The sequence below is a fragment of the Tricharina praecox genome (genome assembly GCF_024521635.1).
Source record: "Tricharina praecox strain CBS 144465 chromosome Unknown BZA05scaffold_17, whole genome shotgun sequence".
NCBI lineage: Eukaryota > Fungi > Ascomycota > Pezizomycetes > Pezizales > Pyronemataceae > Tricharina > Tricharina praecox.
This window is the reverse complement of record NW_026250419.1, coordinates 581,423-599,056: the sequence shown is the minus strand read 5'-3', so window position 1 is coordinate 599,056 and position 17,634 is coordinate 581,423. Positions and strand designations below refer to the sequence as shown.

The 17,634-nt window shown below is 53.8% G+C and overlaps 4 protein-coding genes across 4 annotated transcripts; 1 reads left to right on the top strand and 3 right to left on the bottom strand.

Annotated features, from left to right (window-relative positions):
* Window positions 1-1,969: 1,969 nt before the first annotated feature.
* BZA05DRAFT_402441 (uncharacterized protein) lies at window positions 1,970-3,140 on the bottom strand. Its single transcript, XM_051484110.1, has one exon. The coding sequence runs from the start codon at window positions 3,051-3,053 to the stop codon at window positions 2,037-2,039; it is 1,017 nt and encodes a 338-aa protein (XP_051338254.1). The 5' UTR covers window positions 3,054-3,140; the 3' UTR covers window positions 1,970-2,036.
* Window positions 3,141-3,762: 622 nt separating this feature from the next.
* On the bottom strand, window positions 3,763-6,684 carry BZA05DRAFT_402439 (uncharacterized protein). The gene is made up of 4 exons (XM_051484109.1): window positions 6,197-6,684; window positions 5,912-6,065; window positions 5,020-5,844; window positions 3,763-4,965 (listed from the first exon to the last, which is right to left on the bottom strand). The coding sequence occupies exons 1-4, from the start codon at window positions 6,396-6,398 to the stop codon at window positions 3,909-3,911; spliced, it is 2,238 nt and encodes a 745-aa protein (XP_051338253.1). The 5' UTR covers window positions 6,399-6,684; the 3' UTR covers window positions 3,763-3,908.
* Window positions 6,685-8,390: 1,706 nt separating this feature from the next.
* Window positions 8,391-10,291, bottom strand: BZA05DRAFT_355326 (UPF0075 domain protein). The gene is made up of 2 exons (XM_051481383.1): window positions 9,332-10,291; window positions 8,391-9,264 (listed from the first exon to the last, which is right to left on the bottom strand). Exons 1-2 carry the CDS (start codon window positions 9,989-9,991, stop codon window positions 8,587-8,589), a joined length of 1,338 nt encoding a protein of 445 aa, XP_051338252.1. The 5' UTR covers window positions 9,992-10,291; the 3' UTR covers window positions 8,391-8,586.
* An 874-nt stretch (window positions 10,292-11,165) lies between these two features.
* Window positions 11,166-13,381, top strand: BZA05DRAFT_84618 (sugar transporter). Its single transcript, XM_051488710.1, has 3 exons — window positions 11,166-11,712; window positions 11,770-12,888; window positions 12,942-13,381. Exons 1-3 carry the CDS (start codon window positions 11,577-11,579, stop codon window positions 13,244-13,246), a joined length of 1,560 nt encoding a protein of 519 aa, XP_051338251.1. The 5' UTR covers window positions 11,166-11,576; the 3' UTR covers window positions 13,247-13,381.
* The last annotated feature ends 4,253 nt before the right edge of the window (window positions 13,382-17,634 follow it).

Sequence of the window (17,634 nt, the reverse complement as noted above, 5' to 3'; positions counted from 1 at the left end):
TTTGATCGTCTATTCTGTAGAGGATGATCAAGAAAGAAGAAGAAGAAACCCCCGCGGGACCCAGCTTAAGTCTCCCACCTCCCCACTTGGTCGAACCCACCATGCCCACCAACAATGAGGTAAATCTTATACTCGCAGCCGACTACGTACTTCAAGATTTTTTTTTCCTGATGGGCTTGTAGAAATATGCGTCCGATCAAAGTATCCCAATAACCTAAAGGATGACGAGTAAGATAGAGCGACATAATTCAAGACGGACGACATGTGTAAGGAAATTGTATGCCTCTATTTCTTCTACTTCTTCTATATGAACCACTCATATTGCATGCCCTTTCGCATCCCATTTTCATCAAGTCAGATAGCCAATACAACATCGAGACTCCTGTCCTGCAACGCTCTATCTCATCATCTCTCTACCGGGTCTTCTCTTCGTACGCCCCCCCGAACATGCTGTGCGACTCCCTCCGCCGGCCGCTTCCGTGCTTCACTAGAGGCATCTAGTGATCGTTTCTTCGACTCCCTCGGCCGGCCGCTTCCCGATCCCCCCGTACAACGTCCGAATCCTTCGAGTTGTCGGCAGAGACGCCTCCCGTACGACGTCCGAATCCTTCGATTGGTCGGCAGAGACGCCACCTGTATCGTGACGCATAGCACTCTTGGGATTCAGTTCGAACGGAGAGTGTCCTCCGGAGGTGTATGTCGCTCCACCAGAGGCACCCACGCAGCAAGTGGAATGTTGCTACACTCGCTCTCCCAAACTGTTGCTTGCTCGGATTAGTTTCGCTCCTCCATATTCTCCCTTTCGGGCTTTGGCTTACCAAGGCAAATACTTCCTTGAACCGTCTTCTGACGGTCATGGAGGCCGCTGCATTCCGGAAATGTGGGGAATCCAGCGATGCTGCCAGCACCCCCACCCGCCACCACCAATGAAGGCGCAGCTGAGCGGGTGATGGGATCAAATGGTAGACCCGCTGCGTGAGCTTCAGAGTAATCGAATTGGGCAGCAGGGATACAACAAGTTAATGTTGTCTGCATTCAGTGTAGAAGACAGCGTCAGCGAGATTTCGAATCACTGATCCAGATTAATCTCAAAGGAATAATACTAACCTCCCTGCATTTATAACCCTCATGGAGTAGGAACACACATGTTCAAAAGTGATAAAGAAAGGATGCCACGGATGGCTGAAATGTTGGTGTGATGTGGAGTGGATTGAAGCGGTGCGTGGTTGTGGTTGCGGGGAAGGTTCGAAGGGGTGTGGGTTTGTGTTGTGCGATTGTGACTATGGGATTGTGACTGCGGGGTGGGTTCGAAGCCCTACGTGACACTGCGGGTTTGTTATCTCATCTTCCTGCAAGTGGAACTTCACCGAGTAATACATACAATTGTTGTTGAGAACAAAGGGGGAGGGTTATACCCAATCAAGATATGTCGAGTGATCATTTTCATCCAGCTAAACATAGTGTAGCACTTCACGTAGTCCTACTCATAGCTGTGTCCGCGCTAGATGTCGGTTCACGTGAACGACCACTTGCCCTTTTCCATATTTGAGGTCATACTTCCGTCCCGGACAGTTACCCTCATGTCCTTGCGGCTGCCCAGTACCAGTCAATCCTTCACCCATTAGCTGCGAACATATCACCTGTCTAGGACTACTCATCCCTCTCCGCTGTAGCGGTATGAGTGTCCGGTATAATAGCCCATCATTCGCTCTGAAGACAAGAGAAGAGAAATGGGAGGAAGGACATGATAGGTCTAATACCAAGGAGCAAGATGAATCGGTGAAGGTGGAAAAAGAGTTGTGATGATAGTGGTAGTGTTCTATACGATCACCATTGATTGTCCAGTAGAGCAAAAGGGAAATCCGCATAGCTAGACTCGCGGGCGGATCTAGGTTGGTGTTTCTGGCGTTCGCGTTAGTCTTAACAGGCTTATATGCGAAATAGGATCGACGACCCCCCCAATCCTTCACTCTAATCCGTCCAGTGTAAGAGCAGGAAAGCCAAATATATTAACATCATTCTACTTCGCCAAATTTCTACTTCTTCCTCTCTCGCTCCGGCACAATCCCCTTTCTCTCACCTGTAATCTCCCAATCAAGCTTCTCCCCTTGCACCCCCAACTCCAGCAGCGTCTTCCTCTCGACCAAACTCAGGGCACTCCCATCCCGCCCATACATAAACGGTCGCTTCAACCCGACCCTCGGATTCGTGATCACCCTCGGCGTCCTCAAAAAATTCCTACTCGCCGAATGGAGCATAAACGGGTGCATGAGCACCACGTCGCCGGCCTTCCCAGTAACCTCCACAAACTCCGAGCATGCATGAGCCTGCTCGATGAACCACCTGCCGCCTCCAAAACCCGGCGGCACGCCTCCCGGATGAGCGTGGAGATACCTGGCGATGACGCCGATGCTCTCTGGGGCAACAACAGTCCCGCCGCCCCCCTCAACAATATCCGAGAACAGCGGCACGACGAGCAGCCCCTGCTCCCTCGAGTCCAAGAAATGCGTGAAGAAATCCCCATCCACATGCCAATCCCACATCTTCCTCCCGTCGCGGTTCGTCCCCTCCTTCGGCTCGGCGCCGGGCACGCCCAGGTTGACGATGAAGGCGTCGCTCCACGAGCCGGTGGCCGTGTCAATCCGGTCCTCGCCGCCGAGAAGATCGCACATCGCCCCCCACGCTAGTGGCGCAAATGTCGATGCGAGCTCCCGCGTCGTCGCGGGAAGGTGGATCCGCTCTTTGCTCCATGTGCTAAGGTCGTCTGCCGAGTAGCCGAGGCGCGGCCACAGTGTTGATAGCCATGGTGCGGCTTTGGCGGGATCGAAGACGCTGGGAAGGTGCACGTAGCCGTTGGCGAGGAAGAAATCGGCTTGGTCGGGTGCTAGGTGGTTGTATTGGTGGGATTGTGTCGCTGGTGGTTGTGCTGGTGCTAGCGGTGGTGGTGCAGGCCGCGTGTATTTTGGTGGGATTGGCGGTGGCTGTGGGCGCGGTGGGAGAGGCGGCGGAGGCCCGGAGCGGGTGGGCATGCGCGGCGGAACTGGCGGTGCCATCTTTCTATCTGTCTGCTGTGTCCGTTTTCTTTGGAGGAAGAGAAAGAGCGAGAGGGAGCGGAGAGGAGGGGAAGATAACAGTTATACCATATCGTCACCCAAGACCGAACAACGCATCGCGGTACGCCCTGCATCGGGATTGACAACCGAGCTGCAGATCACTTTAGGGTGCACATTCCCTTTGCAGGACACCTTGAGAGTCGACAGAGGGTTAGGGATTGCGAGATATGGGTTTCCCGTGATCTGCATGGACTTGCCGGCTTTGCGGAACTCTGCAAACCGGCCGAAAGATTCACATGTAGGATCGTGAGGGCCAGCAGAGCAATGTTCGTGCAGATAGAGTGGCTATATGTAGGCACCGGTCACTGATATCGATAGGCACCGGTCACTGATATCGACAGCCCGAGCCTGCTAACTAACGCGCGGGTTCGGATCCCGAAAGATAGATCGACTGCAGTCAGGATTGATATGTAGGTTGAGTTGCGGGAACATGGATACAAAAGGTTTTCGGAAACCAATTGATATTGCTAGCCTTCCGGTAAGTATTTTGAGCTGCATGGGACGGTCTCCCTGTTCCCCGCGAGTCGCTCATGCCGGCATGAAGGCCAATAGGCCTCGATAGTTGGGGTCACCACGAGACCAATCGCAAAAAAGCATTAAGCAATCGGGGAAAGATCTCAATCGAAGGAAGCTTCACTAGTCACGAATCCAACTATTAATACATGCTGTCAATTGAAACCCAAACAAAGCGACACTGGCCCAACGAAGCCATAAACAAAGCAATGCTTCAAACCCATTTGTACGCTGAGCGTCCCCGCGCCCACTATCGCAGTGCGAATATATACAGGCATCGTCTTACATAATCTCCCTCGCCCACGTAACTACCTCCGCACACCCCTTCAGTCCGGCCCTCCTCCTACGGTCACGAACGCTTTCATCCTCCCCATCGCCGGTACACCAATAGAGCAGCACAGCCTCAGCATCCTCCACGACCTCCTCCCAGTGCATTGGCAGCTCCATGCCCGCCTTTGCTGCGGCGCGGAGGACTAACACATCTGCGAGGCGATTCCGTACGTCACGCCATACGGTGGTGGAGTGCTGGAACCAGACGCCGCGATCGGCCGCGATGCTCCAGTATGTGTATTGCAGTGCGAGTGTGGAGAACAAGCGCACGTCGGCTTCGAGTTTAACGGGGTCCCGCGGTTGATTGCGGGATGATTTTGGGTGTGGCGCGACGATGTAGCCTGGCCAGCCGGGGTAGTTGAGAGTAAGGTTGAGGAAGGGGCGATAGAGCAGCTCGTGGCAATCCAAAAAGCGTTTGCGGATGAATTGTTGGCGCTCGTCGGGAAGTGGTTGTTGTGATATGGCTGGGTCTGGGAAGCGGATGGAGACGGGGAGAGAGGCGTGCCATTGCGACACGTAGACTTCGTATTCTCGCACGATGGTGATGAGAGAGGTGAGGCGCTTTTCGGTTAGCGTCATTTGTGGGTCAAGGAGGTAGGCTTCGAAGGAGGTGACTTCGTCTACGAGACGGTTGTGGAGTCGGCGGAGAAAGATTTCGGCGGTGTAGAAATACCATAGTCGTTCGGTGTCCAAGTAGACGGCGCCTCCTGGCGCAGGACCAAATGACGCTGGAGGACTAGGGAAATGGAGGGGGTACTCTAGCTGTGCTCCTGTGGGCACGGGAAGGGATAGCTCTGCGCGGAGTTCAAACTCCGCTTTGAGGCAAGTCCAGTAAAGGCGTTGTTTGAGGTATTGAGGGTGGCTCATTCCCGAGCTGACTCCATCGACCTCCACCCGTGAGACGTCGACCGAGCGACCCTGTGCCAGGTGAAGGGTTTGCCAGCTCAAGCAGGCGGAGTGGAACATCTTGTAGGCGGATATAGGATCTAGCTGGTATAGATACCAAAACCTGTGGTGGATATGGATTAGAAAACACGTTGTGGGCGATGGAGAGCTATCGTACCCAGCAAGAGCGAGACATTGCCCCGCCAACTCCGTTTCCTCCAACATGACAATCCCCAATCTACGTTTTGCCATACACCAGTACCCCTCCGCCCTCGCTATCCTCTCGAGCCGCGATCTCTGTGGATCTCTCGTCGTCTCTCGATTATAAAAGTGCTCGAAATAATCGTCTGCGACCGCTCCAAGCGCGCAGCAAAGGAGCATCAAGCAGGCCTCGGAATCCCACCCGCATCCTTTGCCCTCCAACGTCGAGCATATTGCCTTGTTGAGAGATTCGATGTTTATTATGGGGTAGTTGGGGTGAAACCGCTCGAGATACCGCATGTGTAATACTCTCACCTCGTCCAGCCCCAGATGCATCTCCTCCCCCAGGCTCTCTCTCCAGTTTCCATTGGAGACAAGGCCGCAATAGGGCGACGTCCTGGGAAAGACACTCCATGCTAGAATCCGGTCAAGCTTTGATGGCGTCTTGATCCTGCTTGTGCCCGGCATGGTCGAGTTGGAGTCAAAAAGTGTGTGAATCGCTGGCAAGGGACTCGGAGCCTCGTGCATCGCAGTCACGATGCTGGCCGTGCTTTGGTAGGAGAGAGCGGGTGACACCGCCATGGCAGGTGATACCCCGGGGGGAGACATTGAATTTGCTGCTGCTGCTGCGCAGAGGTTGCTAAGAGCAGCGGCAGGACTTGACATAGTGTTCACTGTAGTAATAGCAGCGCAATGGTTGTTGGCCGTGCCGGCAGGACTAGGTGGCGGGGCGTTCTGAGTGCGAAGGATTCCTTCGATGCGGTCGATACCCTCGAGAATACGCAAGCTTGTCCTTTCGTACCTGACATGCAACGACACGAATCAGCTATGCACTCGAGGAAGTAAGCTCGTCAGAGAGGTCAACGTACAAGCTCAACTCCTTCTCGTCGCCCCCAACGCACTCCACCCCCATCCTCGCACAACTCCCACACACCGGCTTGACGCCATCACATTTCGTCTTCCGCAGTCGACAGTTCTCGCATGCGGTGGGAACTCTCTTTCTCGGAGCTGTAGTGGATTTCCCTGTAGCCGGAGACACGCACATTTAGTGACGCTGTGGCAAGATTCGGCGTGTGCTTGATTTCGATGAGAACCGCCATCACGAGATAGGGGTTACGGGCGGCGAGGTCGAATGGACTAGGCATGTTACCTACCATCGGTTTTTGTTCGCTTTATACCCCGGTGATCCGGGCTCGACTTGTGCTGTGGCGGCTCTCGCTCACGCTCGGTGCCCGCGACGGAGTTTGAGCTGTCATCCGGATTCGAGGAGGGGGTGGTCATGTTGGCGGTAGGGGCGCAAGGCGGAGCACTATTTTCTGTTGGCAGCTGTTGGTGTAGGCGGTAGTTCAAGGTCATCTCGAGCGCGGGATATTGATTCGATGAGGAGGCTGCTGCGATAAACGCGACACTTCTGAAGGGGGGGGAGCGCGGACTGGTGGAGATCGCATAAGGCTGTCTGGGCTCAAGCTGGGTCAATGCTGGGATTATGCATGGAGGCTGGCCACAATGGTCTGCTTTTTGCTGCTAGATACTTGGTATGGGGAATGCGGAGTATTTAAGCGTCATTGCGTTGTGGGGTTGGGATCGATTTGATGGGGAAGCGAAGGGCGGGGGACGCGTGAAGGAGACGTTCACTTAAGGTGCGGCTCCGGTGCTGTGTGACTAGCGTAACGGGGCGAGTGAAAAAAAAAAAGCCACGACAGCAGCGACTCTCGGTGACATGTCCGGACGTATTGCGTTCGCCCTACCAAGTACCGATTTTGAATCCCGTTTACCTGCGCCATACGGCTTCATTTTCGGCGAAACATTCGGGACATATAACCTTCTATAGTTGATCACGATGAGGCCTCGATACGGTATCACTAGCGGAGTATCAGCATGTGAGGACTGCCAAGGGTTGAATGACAAATGTCTCGGAAGTAAGCAGACTTGGGCCCCTCACACGATCGAGCCGCGGCACATATGAGATGTCGGTCGTATCCATATGTAGGTGTTATGCTAATGAAAACCTTGTAGGACTGCATTTAAACCGGGCATGTAGGCATCTTTGGGTCTGTATTCGGGTACATTCTTTGTCTCTGCACCCGTATTCATCAATGCCGACGTGCCGACGGGTACGAGGGACAAGAATATTTCACACTAGACGGCCAGCCGCGGCCCGCCAACGTACGCCGGTGCATCTCGTGTTTGTTTTTTATCTTTCCATTTAATCATCATTTCATTCGATCTTATCAGATCAAGACAGTTACGTGTCCGACTCCGGCCCACTGTCTCCGAACTCTGGCCACAAGCTCGGAGCGGGCTCCCTTCTGCCCTCCGCCCGATCCCTCTCTCGATTGCCGCTAGAAAACTACATACAGAGAGAACGAGAGATAGAAGGGAGGCCAGAAAGAAAGAAGGGAGGAAGGAAAGTGAGAACGAGCGGGCCTAGAAACCGCTCCACGCTTAACTATCGTCACCATTGCATCCAGTTCTTCATCCCTCTCCGAGCACCGTTCTGGTTCCCCATTCCCTGATTCGGCCTTCCTTCTCTCTTGAGCCCTTGCCCGTACCTTATCCCAGTCTATCGCCGCCCATCGACTAGTGTCACCTCGGATTGCTGTTGATGGCTTGCTAGGATGAGCTGACCTGAGTGATAATCTGTGAATGACCGCAAAAACGAAGGGCCGAAATCGCTCAACGTGGCTCCTCAGCTGACATCTACTAGTACGCTCGACTGTCTCACTATACATCAGAGCTATCAGCTACCTATGTATCAGCCATCCGTCCGAATCGTAGATCTATCGCATCACTTCCCCTGAACTGAACTGAATTGCCGAGTGATCGATCAAGTCCCAACTTCCAAGTGACTGATCCACAGCTAGAGTACTCTACTCTACAAACAGCCTCTCCCACGAATCATAGGAGCGACATCTTCCGCCCGACAAACACCTCACTGCTCAGGTTGTTTATCTTCTCGGCATCTTGGAGTCTTGGGCCATGCCCCTATTTCATACTTAACCTCTAAGCACTCACCTGGCCCAGCAACGCCGCTACTGCATGCATCGGGAAACGATTCGAGACTAGTCAACTCATCTAGCATCTCGGAGCGTCGGATTTAACACACAAACGCGTCGATGCTCTTCCCTTCATACTTCAGGACGCCGGTGTGGACTGCCATTGCATGACGCGCCGCGATAATTGGAGTCTCGATTATGTCGCACGATTCATGTTCTCTGCACCCCACAGTCGCCGCTGACGGAGGTGGCGGTCGCGATTGACCACGAGGAAAGAGTCGTACAGATTTTCGCAAAAGGAAACATCACGATGCATAATTTACTAAAAAAAACTTGAAAAGGTACTGTGAACGTCGTTTCTATTTCATCATACATCATGCCCCCAGTTCAAATCTATACAAAACACCCAAGAAAAGAAAGAAAGAAAAAAGAAAATATCCTCCGCTTCTGGCCGCACATTTCAATATTTACATCATCCCCATGTTTCGGCCAACCCAAAAAAATCTATCGAAATAAACAAGACATTATTTTATGAGGTGAGTGCTGGTTTACTCGGCAACAGAGTTGAGGACCATCTCCCGCACAGCAGGCAGATAGTCTCCCTCAACGTGTCCACCGAAACCGACGCTCATCTTCATCAGCTCCCTGTAGTTCTTTCCAGGGCTGACTTTGCCGACAATGACGGGGGTATCGGTCTCCACCTGCTGGGGGACAACCAGGGGCCGTCCAAGGATGGCCTCCATACCCTGGAACGCGAAGGTGACGGCCTCCTTGGCACCGCCCTGAACACCGGCCTCGTCGAGCATGGTGATGCGGACACCGTCGGGCTTGAACTGCTCCTCCATGTACTTCCAGATGTTGGGGTTGTAGGCTCCTCCTCCGCACATGTAGATCTCCTTGATGTCGAGCTTGCCGTCGGCGGTCTTAGGTCCGTACTTGCGGTACGCCTCGACTGCGGCCTGCGCGGTGATGCGGGTGATGGTAGCGACGGTGTCCTGGGGGGAGAGACCCTTCGACTCGCAGAGCTGGATGAGCTCGTACGCTTGCTGGTCGCCGAAAAGCTCGCGGCCGGTGGTCTTGGGAGGAGGCAGCGAGAAGTAGGGGAGGGTCTTGAGGTACTCGTCGACGATCTCCTGGCTGACAGTGCCGGCGGCACCGAAGTGTCCGTCTCTGTCGTACTCCATCTTGTTCTCGGTGTAGTGACGCATGGCGAAGTCAATGTACATCTGTATAGCTCGTCAGTTTCTGAAGAGGAGAAGCTTCAATCTTGAGCTGGGAGTCATTTTTACTTACGTTACCTGGGCCGGTGTCGAAGTCGTAGATTCCGGACATACCGCCGTTCTCCTGGGAAGTGGGTGGGATGAAGCAGACGTTGGCGATACCACCGATGTTCTGGCAAGCGCGGGGAATGGTGGGGTGCTGGAGGACTAATCCGTCGAAGAAGGCGATCATGGGGGCACCCTGGCGTCCGACCGACTGCTCGGAGATTCTGAAGTCGGTAACGGCCGTCTTGCCGAGGCGGGCGGCAAGGATGGAGCCCTCGGCCATGGTAAGGGCGGATCGGGTCTGACCGTCGGCGGGCATGGACAGGAGCCAGATGGTCTGTCCGTGAGAAGCGACGACATCGATGTCCTTCTCGAGATCGTAACCGTGGCGGCGGCAGAACTCCTCGACGGAGTCGGCGAAGACGTCACCGAGCTGGACGTTGATCTGGCAGAGCTCCTCGGGGGAGGTCTTGTTGGAGCGGATGATGTTGAAGACCGGCTTCTTGATGCTCTGGGGAAGCTCAATGTCGTCGAACTTGAGGATCTTGAGGTGGAGGGGCTCGGAGGGGGATTTCTGAGTGAAGTGGCAGAGGACACAGTCGACGGCGTCCATGGAGGTGCCGGAGTTCAATCCGAGCACGCGAAGGGAAAGGCCTCCGCTGGGAGTGGTTCCGTTGGTGGTAGACATGTTTGTGAAGTGGGTAATGGAGGTAGAATAGGTAGTAAGAGTCTGCACAGTTCACGATATCGTACAGCTTTGTGGAGCAGGAGGAGGAGGACGAACGAGAAGCCTCCCTATTAATATGGCGAGCTGCGGAGCTCAGCACCCCAGCTCTTGGAGGCTCCACTCTCTCGCCGCTGCCCCGCTCTTCACGGCCGTCTGAACGCCGCTGATTTCCCCGGCGATAAGAAAGATTCTGATGACGATTATGAGATGGCGATCTTTCTCCGTATTACTCCCCGGGCGGAAAAATTCCCTGCAGTCGCGCTACGCAGTGGTTAATGGCCACGCGAGAAGTGTGGGGTTGGGGTTGCCACGGCACCAGGGGCGCATCGGAAAAGCCGACCATCTCCCCGACCAGCGATCGAGGCTCAACCCGACAGGCCTAGATGTTTTTTCCAGAAAACCACCAGCCGCACATGATGAATCTCGTGATTCCGATCGGGATGCCTGCTCTCATTGGACAGACACGCGACAAACACCAAGAGTCGACAAACACTCGGATCACTGTGGAGACGGCCCACGGACGGGCGGGGAAGGCGGGATGATTGGGAATCTGGAGCGCGCTGCCATGGAACTTGGTAAGTGCTTTTTCTGGGTATGGCGCTACTATGCCTGAAGACCCCGCAAAGCTGTTCTCCGTCGATGAGGTTGACGATGTTGAAGTTTGACCGCGACAACGACCGCGTCGAAAATCGCGACTCGCGATGCCCTCGCACGGCGGATCATCCATTCTTCCGCGCCATGCAGCCCACAAAGGAGCGTCTGGTCGACCCATGGTGAAGGGCCGTCAAGGCATAGCTTGCAGCTGCCATGTGATCTCCAACGCTCCAACGGTCTGGCACATACCCTTAGCGGTTGGTCAGGTCAGGCTCGCGCTCTCACGGCAAACCCCTCGTGCATAGCGTGCAGAAAACCGACATCGTCCCAACTCTACCGTACTCACGCGATCATTCGGGGTACGTTCGGAAGCATGGATTTTGCTTCTTCGTGCCCTTCAGCACTCTACCAGCTGGCCGTTACGCTATCATCAGGACGGTCGTACCGTTCGCAGCTGTGGTAGAAGTCTGGTTGCCGGATCGGGCGCACGGTTTCAGTTTGACGGACACATCGGAAATCCCGAAGGACTCCCCGTAATCCGCTTGAGCTCTTACGGGTTTAGCGATTACCCCAGACAAGCGCCCCGCACCCACTCTTGGTTGGTTTCGTGTGGAGGCAAGCGGTGGGGAGGGAAATGGGTTCTCGCCGCTAGCTAGTCCCCACAATGACCGTCCCCACAACCAGGACCAGCCAAACCAGCCAGACCAGGCCGCGCCACACTAACTATGGGGAACCGAATATTCATGCAGCGAAGACTTGAATCCTTCGCCAATTCCATCGCAGCTACCCGGGCAAAGGGATTTCACCTCCTCTGGATATAAGAAGTTCGTGAGTCCTCCAACCCTGGGCTTCTCATCATCACCATCCACATCCAGTGTTCGCGGCCACTGCTCGGTTTCCATCACATAGCACGAACAGTCGACAAGAACAGTCTCTCGCTACTCTCACAACAATGGTACGGACTTGGGGAAATGCGCGGGGTGCCGCCCTGCGAATCATGGTGTCGGTCGCCTCGTCTTCCGCATTCTTGTTGTTCGGATACGATCAGGGAGTTTTCGCCGGTCTCATCGGAGGCTCTGCATTCAAGGGTACGCGCCATTCTCCCTCGCGCTCGTAGTGATCTCAAGACTGACATTCTCATTAAGATTCATTCAACAACCCGGACACTACTACAATTGGAACAATCACTGCTATCTACGAAATCGGATGTTTTCTCGGCGCTATTCTCACATTCTACATCGGTGACCGTCTCGGTCGCAAGAAGGCTATCTGGCTCGGTTTGGCTATCATGCTCGTCGGTACTGCTCTCCAGGCCTCTGCTTTCGGTGTCGCACACATGATCGTCGGTCGTATTGTCACCGGTGTCGGTAACGGTATCAACACTTCAACTGTACCCATGTACCAGGCCGAAACCACCAAAGCCCGCTCCCGTGGACGTATGATTTCCATCGAGGGATGGTTCATCACCATCGGTATCACCATCTCGTACTGGATCACCTACGGTACCTCGTTCTCTGAGGACGCGACCCTCCAGTGGCGCACTCCCATTCTCCTCCAGGTCGTCTTCGGTGCCATCACCGCCGTCATGCTCTTCGGTCTTCCTGAGTCTCCCCGTTACCTGATGGCCAACGACCAGAAGGAAGAGGCCCTCGAGGTCCTTGCCGCTCTCGAGGGTGAGGACAAGCACTCCACCGAGGTCCAGTCGCAGTACCGTGCAATCGAGTCTGCTCTGGCCGCGAACATGGCCAACAACAACGGTGTTGTCGTCTGGAGGGATTACTTCAAGGGTGGAAAGCAGCAGACCTTCCGCCGTCTGGCATTGGGTTACTGCATTCAGATGATGCAGCAGCTGACTGGTATCAACGCCGTTATCTTCTACTCCGCCTACCTCCTCGAGAACGTTCTCTCCCTCGACCGTGAGCTGTCTCTGATCGTCGGTGGATGCACTGGTCTCACTTTCTTCGTCTTCACCTTTATCCCTATTCTCTTCATCGACAACTGGGGACGTCGCAAGCCTTTGATGCTCGGTGCCGCTGGACAGGCTATTGCCATGGCCGTCATCGCTGTCTGTGTCAAGCTCTCAGTCGAGGATAACAACAAGGCCGCCGGTACTGCCGGAGTCGTCTTTGTCATGGTCTACATCGCCACCTACTCCGGTTTCGCCTGGGTCGCTACTCCCTGGTTGTACCCCACCGAAATCAACGAGCTCCGTTTCCGCAACCAGGGAACTGCTCTTGCTACCTCTGCTAACTGGCTCTGGAACTGTAAGATCCCCCCCGCTGTTCTTTCTGTGAGCCTCACACTAACATCTCCTTAGTCGTCGTCGTCAAGATCACTCCTCTCGGTGCCGAGAACCTCGGATGGAAGTTCTTCCTCATCTTTATGTGCTTCAACGCCGCCTTCGTCCCGATCATCTACTTCCTGTACCCCGAGACTGCCGGCAAGACGCTCGAGGAGCTGGACACCCTTTTCCACGAGACCACCCACGCCTGGAAGCTCACCGACAAGGGTTCCAACCCCGTCCCCGACCTCGAGGCGCCCATGGCCTCCGGCCTGTCCAGCGACGAGGACGTCAGCCGCAAGCGCGCCAGCCACAGCAGCATCGCCGACGAGAAGTTGTAAGAAGGGGATGCATGACTTAATCGTTTGGCCGTAGTTACGTCACTACACCACTATACCACTGCGCGTTTTCACTTCTGGGGTTGTATATACCGATTTTACCACTGTTTTTTTTCCTTGTGTGTGTGTTGCCATGGGAGGTTGTGGTGCTGCTGCGGTTACGTTTGATATGATGATTCATGTTTGCTATGTTGGGATGGGCTGGGCGGGGCGGCGGGATATCATGATGGCTTCACGTTTTTCTCTCTGTTTTTTTCTTTCTCTTTCTTGTAATGTCTGGGTGGCTGGTGGTTCGGATTTTAATTTTAGTTAGGAATGTTGTAACAAGAAAACGAATGTTTTTTCCTCATCCATCTCTCTCACTCACTCAACTCTTGAAACGACACTCGCCGCTGCTCCCTTGCATCAAAGCCAGAAGGAATAAGAGTTGAAAGTTAAACCTCGCCTCCCTCTTCAAGAGCATCAGGGATCCAGCGCCGGAAGGAATAGGAACAAAATTCCCGCTCATTTCCTCTCACCCGGTATGCAGAGTACCAGCCACCCATCTAGAGTATCCAAGCCCGTATGCATAAGATTGTGATAGTTACCCGTGACCGCGCAACGCTCCCCCTTTGGGAAAACTAAATTCCCCCGGAAAAAAGAGCCCGGGTTAACCGTTGGTCCGCTGCTCCGCTGCTGCGGCGCTGCTCCAGTCTCTGCCGTGCCGTGCCCGTGCCTTGGCAGCACGAGACGAGAGAAATGTGCGACGGTGAGACGGTGGGAGGCAACAGTGAGACACCCCGTTGCTTGTTGGGGCAGCGGAACTTCTTTCCTCCTTTAGCACTGTTTTGTAGCTTTTAGCACCGGTTCTGTAACTCCAAGACCCGCTACCGGATTATCCGTCTCGGATGTCGATATAGAGTCGAAGTAGGAAAGTTAGGTTTTTGCGAGCGTGGCTTTCGGAGGCGCGGACGCCGGGGGTGCTGGGGGTGGCGGGGGGGAAGGTTTAGAGTGGGAAGTTGGGAAGTTAGTGCCTACAAGACGGATACACTTACCATAAGCGGTGGGATGGCGGTGATGGTGGGCTGGTAGGATGGACGTCGGCCGGCGATGCAGCAGCAGCGGCGGCGGCGGGAAGGATGGGCGCGAGTGGCTAGGCAACTACTGGAGTAAATGGTGCTGTCGGAAGATTGGTGTGTCTGATGATCAGATATACCCAGCCTCTGCTGGCGGTTGTGGTTGTGATGCCACTCGTCCGGACCCGGATACTAGGGGATCATAATCGATCATTGCCTCGGCGGGGATCGTCAGGAAGGTGTTCTGGAATGGATGGAAGGAGTGAGATATGTACTCTACATACCTAGGGTGTTTGGATGGAAGATGAGCGTGTGGAGAATCTGAGATGATGGGCCTGGGTATTCCTATGGCGTAAGTTTAAGGTTTTCAGCCACCCGGGCAGATGGCATATCTACGGAGAACTCGGCACATATATCTATTTCGCGATTGGAGTAGTTGTTTGGTTGGTTTGTAGGCGCTCAGCGGGCTGGACTTCTCTACAGCTAGAGGACCGACGACGTCGGGTTTCTGTAGGGTTTCGGTGAGACCTGCACAGTGCTCCCGGAAGGCGACGGGATTGGGACTCGGGACTCGGAAGATGATGCCTATGATGATGGAGACTGGGCACTGAAGTATCGAGTCGAGTGGCGTACATACTCCGACTATGCAAAGCGGTGACTCGATTACCGTGCTCTTGGAAGTTGGCCCACAAAGATGGCAGCAATATTGTCCGTCCTCCGCCCTTCTCCGAGCCACAGCCGCCAGCGCGGCGCTCGATCACTATTCACCACGCCCAGCACCTACTAGGTACTCTAGTACATTCAGGTGCGTTATCGAACCTACATATCTCGCATGTCTAGCAGCATCCATGCACTCTGAGTCCCCCATTTCCACGTTTCCGACAGGGTTTTGTAACAGCTTTCTTCCAGAAGAGATCGCCAGCGTCATGCGATATCACTCTGACCGGACGCCGGATGCCGGCTGCCGAGTCCTGAGTCCCGAATCCGACGGCGCCTGTCAATGGTCGTCAGGTGTGCGGCGATGGCACTTCCTGCGAACTGGTCACTGGAGACTGCAGTGGTTGTCCGGCAACACTGCTACCCGTAGTTACCGTATTTTCTGCTGCTGCTCACCTGGTCAGAGGGGTTCGTTCCTCGGGAGCAAGAAACGACGACACTGCCCCGCCGGAAACGGTGTGGTTGGGGAAACCCTCGACTACACCGGGGTACTTACTGTATAGTGAAGGGGGGTAAAAAACGTGGTATGCAGCACTACAATATCCCGAATTACTGCGTGTCGGGCTAGAATATGGTACCGCTAGGTACTTCTGCAGGCGCTATGACAGAGATAATCTGATACGTAGAACTTTGGCTATGTATTGCAGGTGTACTATATACATCACGGAGAAATAGTATCGCCAAAGAAAGCTCAACGTATTGTTGAAAGATATACGTTGTAATACAAATGCAATTAAGCACAACGATATCGCTACGCGGATCAAAAAACAACGTATCCGGTATATACCATATCGATACGTCCGTGTATCCAGGATACAGTCACTCCTTTCCCCGCAACGTATAAGTATAAGAATGTGGTAGTTAGTATGTTGCCACGCATATTGAATCTCGATACGTACCGTATAGTCAAATGGGGGTTTATAAAAAAATGCTAGGGATGTCGTATCAGTACGATCAAAATACGTGTTTTTCTGTGCCCTGATACAATAGCAATATGCGTCCAGCTGGAAACAATGTTTTTTTACCCTCCCCCCTTGACTATACAGTATTGGATACGTATCCCTAATACGTTGTGGGAGTTCGCCGCAGGTTGTAGCACGGCTTATTCGTGGAAATATGTGTCAAAGCAGTAAAAACACGCTGTGACCTGTATCGATACGTAGTGTTGGAGTACCTACATAGTATGTAGTCTGTTGAGAATATGCACCAGTGCTGGTTACGCATTGTACTGCTGCCAAATATCTTATCCCCCCCCCTTCACTAAGTATACAGTAGGTACTAGGTAGATGTGGAAGCGGAGTTCCAACTTCCGTCTGTCCTCTGTCCTCTGTGATCTGTAATCTCAATCGCCACGCTCCGTGCTGTTGATAGTTATGCGCTTCGATTCTCGTCTTGATGCTTGAAAATCGAAAGGAACGACATAACGGTCCTTGACTCCTACATACCGGTATTTGAGTGAGTACTCCCTCCTATAAGCTGACTGGCTTCGCACATCATGGCACATCGGCCCGTGTCCTGGCTCCTGCGTCGGGAACATCGACCTACTCTTGCGCCGTGGCTGCTGCCGAGTGAGTTTCTGTGCTTCCGTCCCAGTCCCAGCCTTACATGCGAAGATCCGGCACGCCTTTATGTACTCTCTACGTTCTGCACAGAGAGAGTGTGTGTGTGGCTCATTGAAACGAGACCTGCAGCGATGCAGCGGGATGCTCTCTACATTCTCTACCTATTCCCCTCCCCCCACTTTGCTCCCCCACCTCCCAGGATCACCGCCCCTTGAGCCTTCACCGTTCCACCGCATACCACCGCATCCCATCCCATCCCCGCATCGCATGATTCCCACCCCATCACCGCAATCATCTCCACCGCACTCACATAACCCACCCCCGCACATAACCCACCCGCGCACACAACCAACCCGCGCACATCTCACATCTCCGCACATCTCACATCTCCGCACATCTCACATCTCCACCCGCCCAAGGGAATTTTCAAGTAGGTAACACTAGAAAGAAGCCGTATGTATATTATTTCCAAGAATTGAATCCACCGCCCCTCATCCCCTGTGCGCCATCACTTCCCGCCGCTCCAAATACATTCCCCTCCAATTGGTAATATTCCCCCAACGGAAAACACGCTTTAGCAGGCCCAAAAGCAAAACAAACAAGACTCAACAGTAAACAGCAAATAAAAAACAAAAAACAAAAGCAGAAGACAGACACTAACAACAAAGGCAAAGGCAAAACACAAAATAAAGGCAAAGGCAAGAGACGAGACGAGACGGAAAGAGACGAGGAGAGGTGTGTACATACATTTCCCACCATCCAGATACCCCAACCATCCAGACACCATCCAGATCAACCCATCCACAAAACCAAACACAAAACACAAAAACCGAAACACAAAAATCAAACAGATACCCTCCAGCCCAGAATCAAAAAACACCAATAACCCCCCATATCCCCCCCCCCCCCCCCCCTCCCCTCTCCCCCTCTGCTGCCGAACAAAAACCCAGCCCCGCCAAAAAGTACACAAGAAAAGAGAGAAACTCCGAAGTTGGTGAGTGAGCTCAAAAAAGCCCAAAAAGCTAGAAGCCAGAACCCCGGAAAAACCCCGATACAA

What these genes read in the sequence shown, in the direction of transcription:
- BZA05DRAFT_402441 (XM_051484110.1), bottom strand. Translation starts at nt 3,053, where the DNA reads ATGGCACCGCCAGTTCCGCCGCGCATGCCCACCCGCTCCGGGCCTCCG.
- BZA05DRAFT_402439 (XM_051484109.1), bottom strand. Translation starts at nt 6,398, where the DNA reads ATGACCTTGAACTACCGCCTACACCAACAGCTGCCAACAGAAAATAGT. An exon ending in GACGAGAAGGAGTTGAGCTT is followed by an intron (nt 5,845 to 5,911) that starts GTACGTTGACCT and finishes GTTGCATGTCAG; the next exon opens with GTACGAAAGGACAAGCTTGC. An exon ending in CAATGTCTCGCTCTTGCTGG is followed by an intron (nt 4,966 to 5,019) that starts GTACGATAGCTC and finishes TATCCACCACAG; the next exon opens with GTTTTGGTATCTATACCAGC.
- BZA05DRAFT_355326 (XM_051481383.1), bottom strand. Translation starts at nt 9,991, where the DNA reads ATGTCTACCACCAACGGAACCACTCCCAGCGGAGGCCTTTCCCTTCGC. An exon ending in TCGACACCGGCCCAGGTAAC is followed by an intron (nt 9,265 to 9,331) that starts GTAAGTAAAAAT and finishes CGAGCTATACAG; the next exon opens with ATGTACATTGACTTCGCCAT.
- BZA05DRAFT_84618 (XM_051488710.1), top strand. Translation starts at nt 11,577, where the DNA reads ATGGTACGGACTTGGGGAAATGCGCGGGGTGCCGCCCTGCGAATCATG. An exon ending in CGGAGGCTCTGCATTCAAGG is followed by an intron (nt 11,713 to 11,769) that starts GTACGCGCCATT and finishes ATTCTCATTAAG; the next exon opens with ATTCATTCAACAACCCGGAC. An exon ending in TGCTAACTGGCTCTGGAACT is followed by an intron (nt 12,889 to 12,941) that starts GTAAGATCCCCC and finishes ACATCTCCTTAG; the next exon opens with TCGTCGTCGTCAAGATCACT.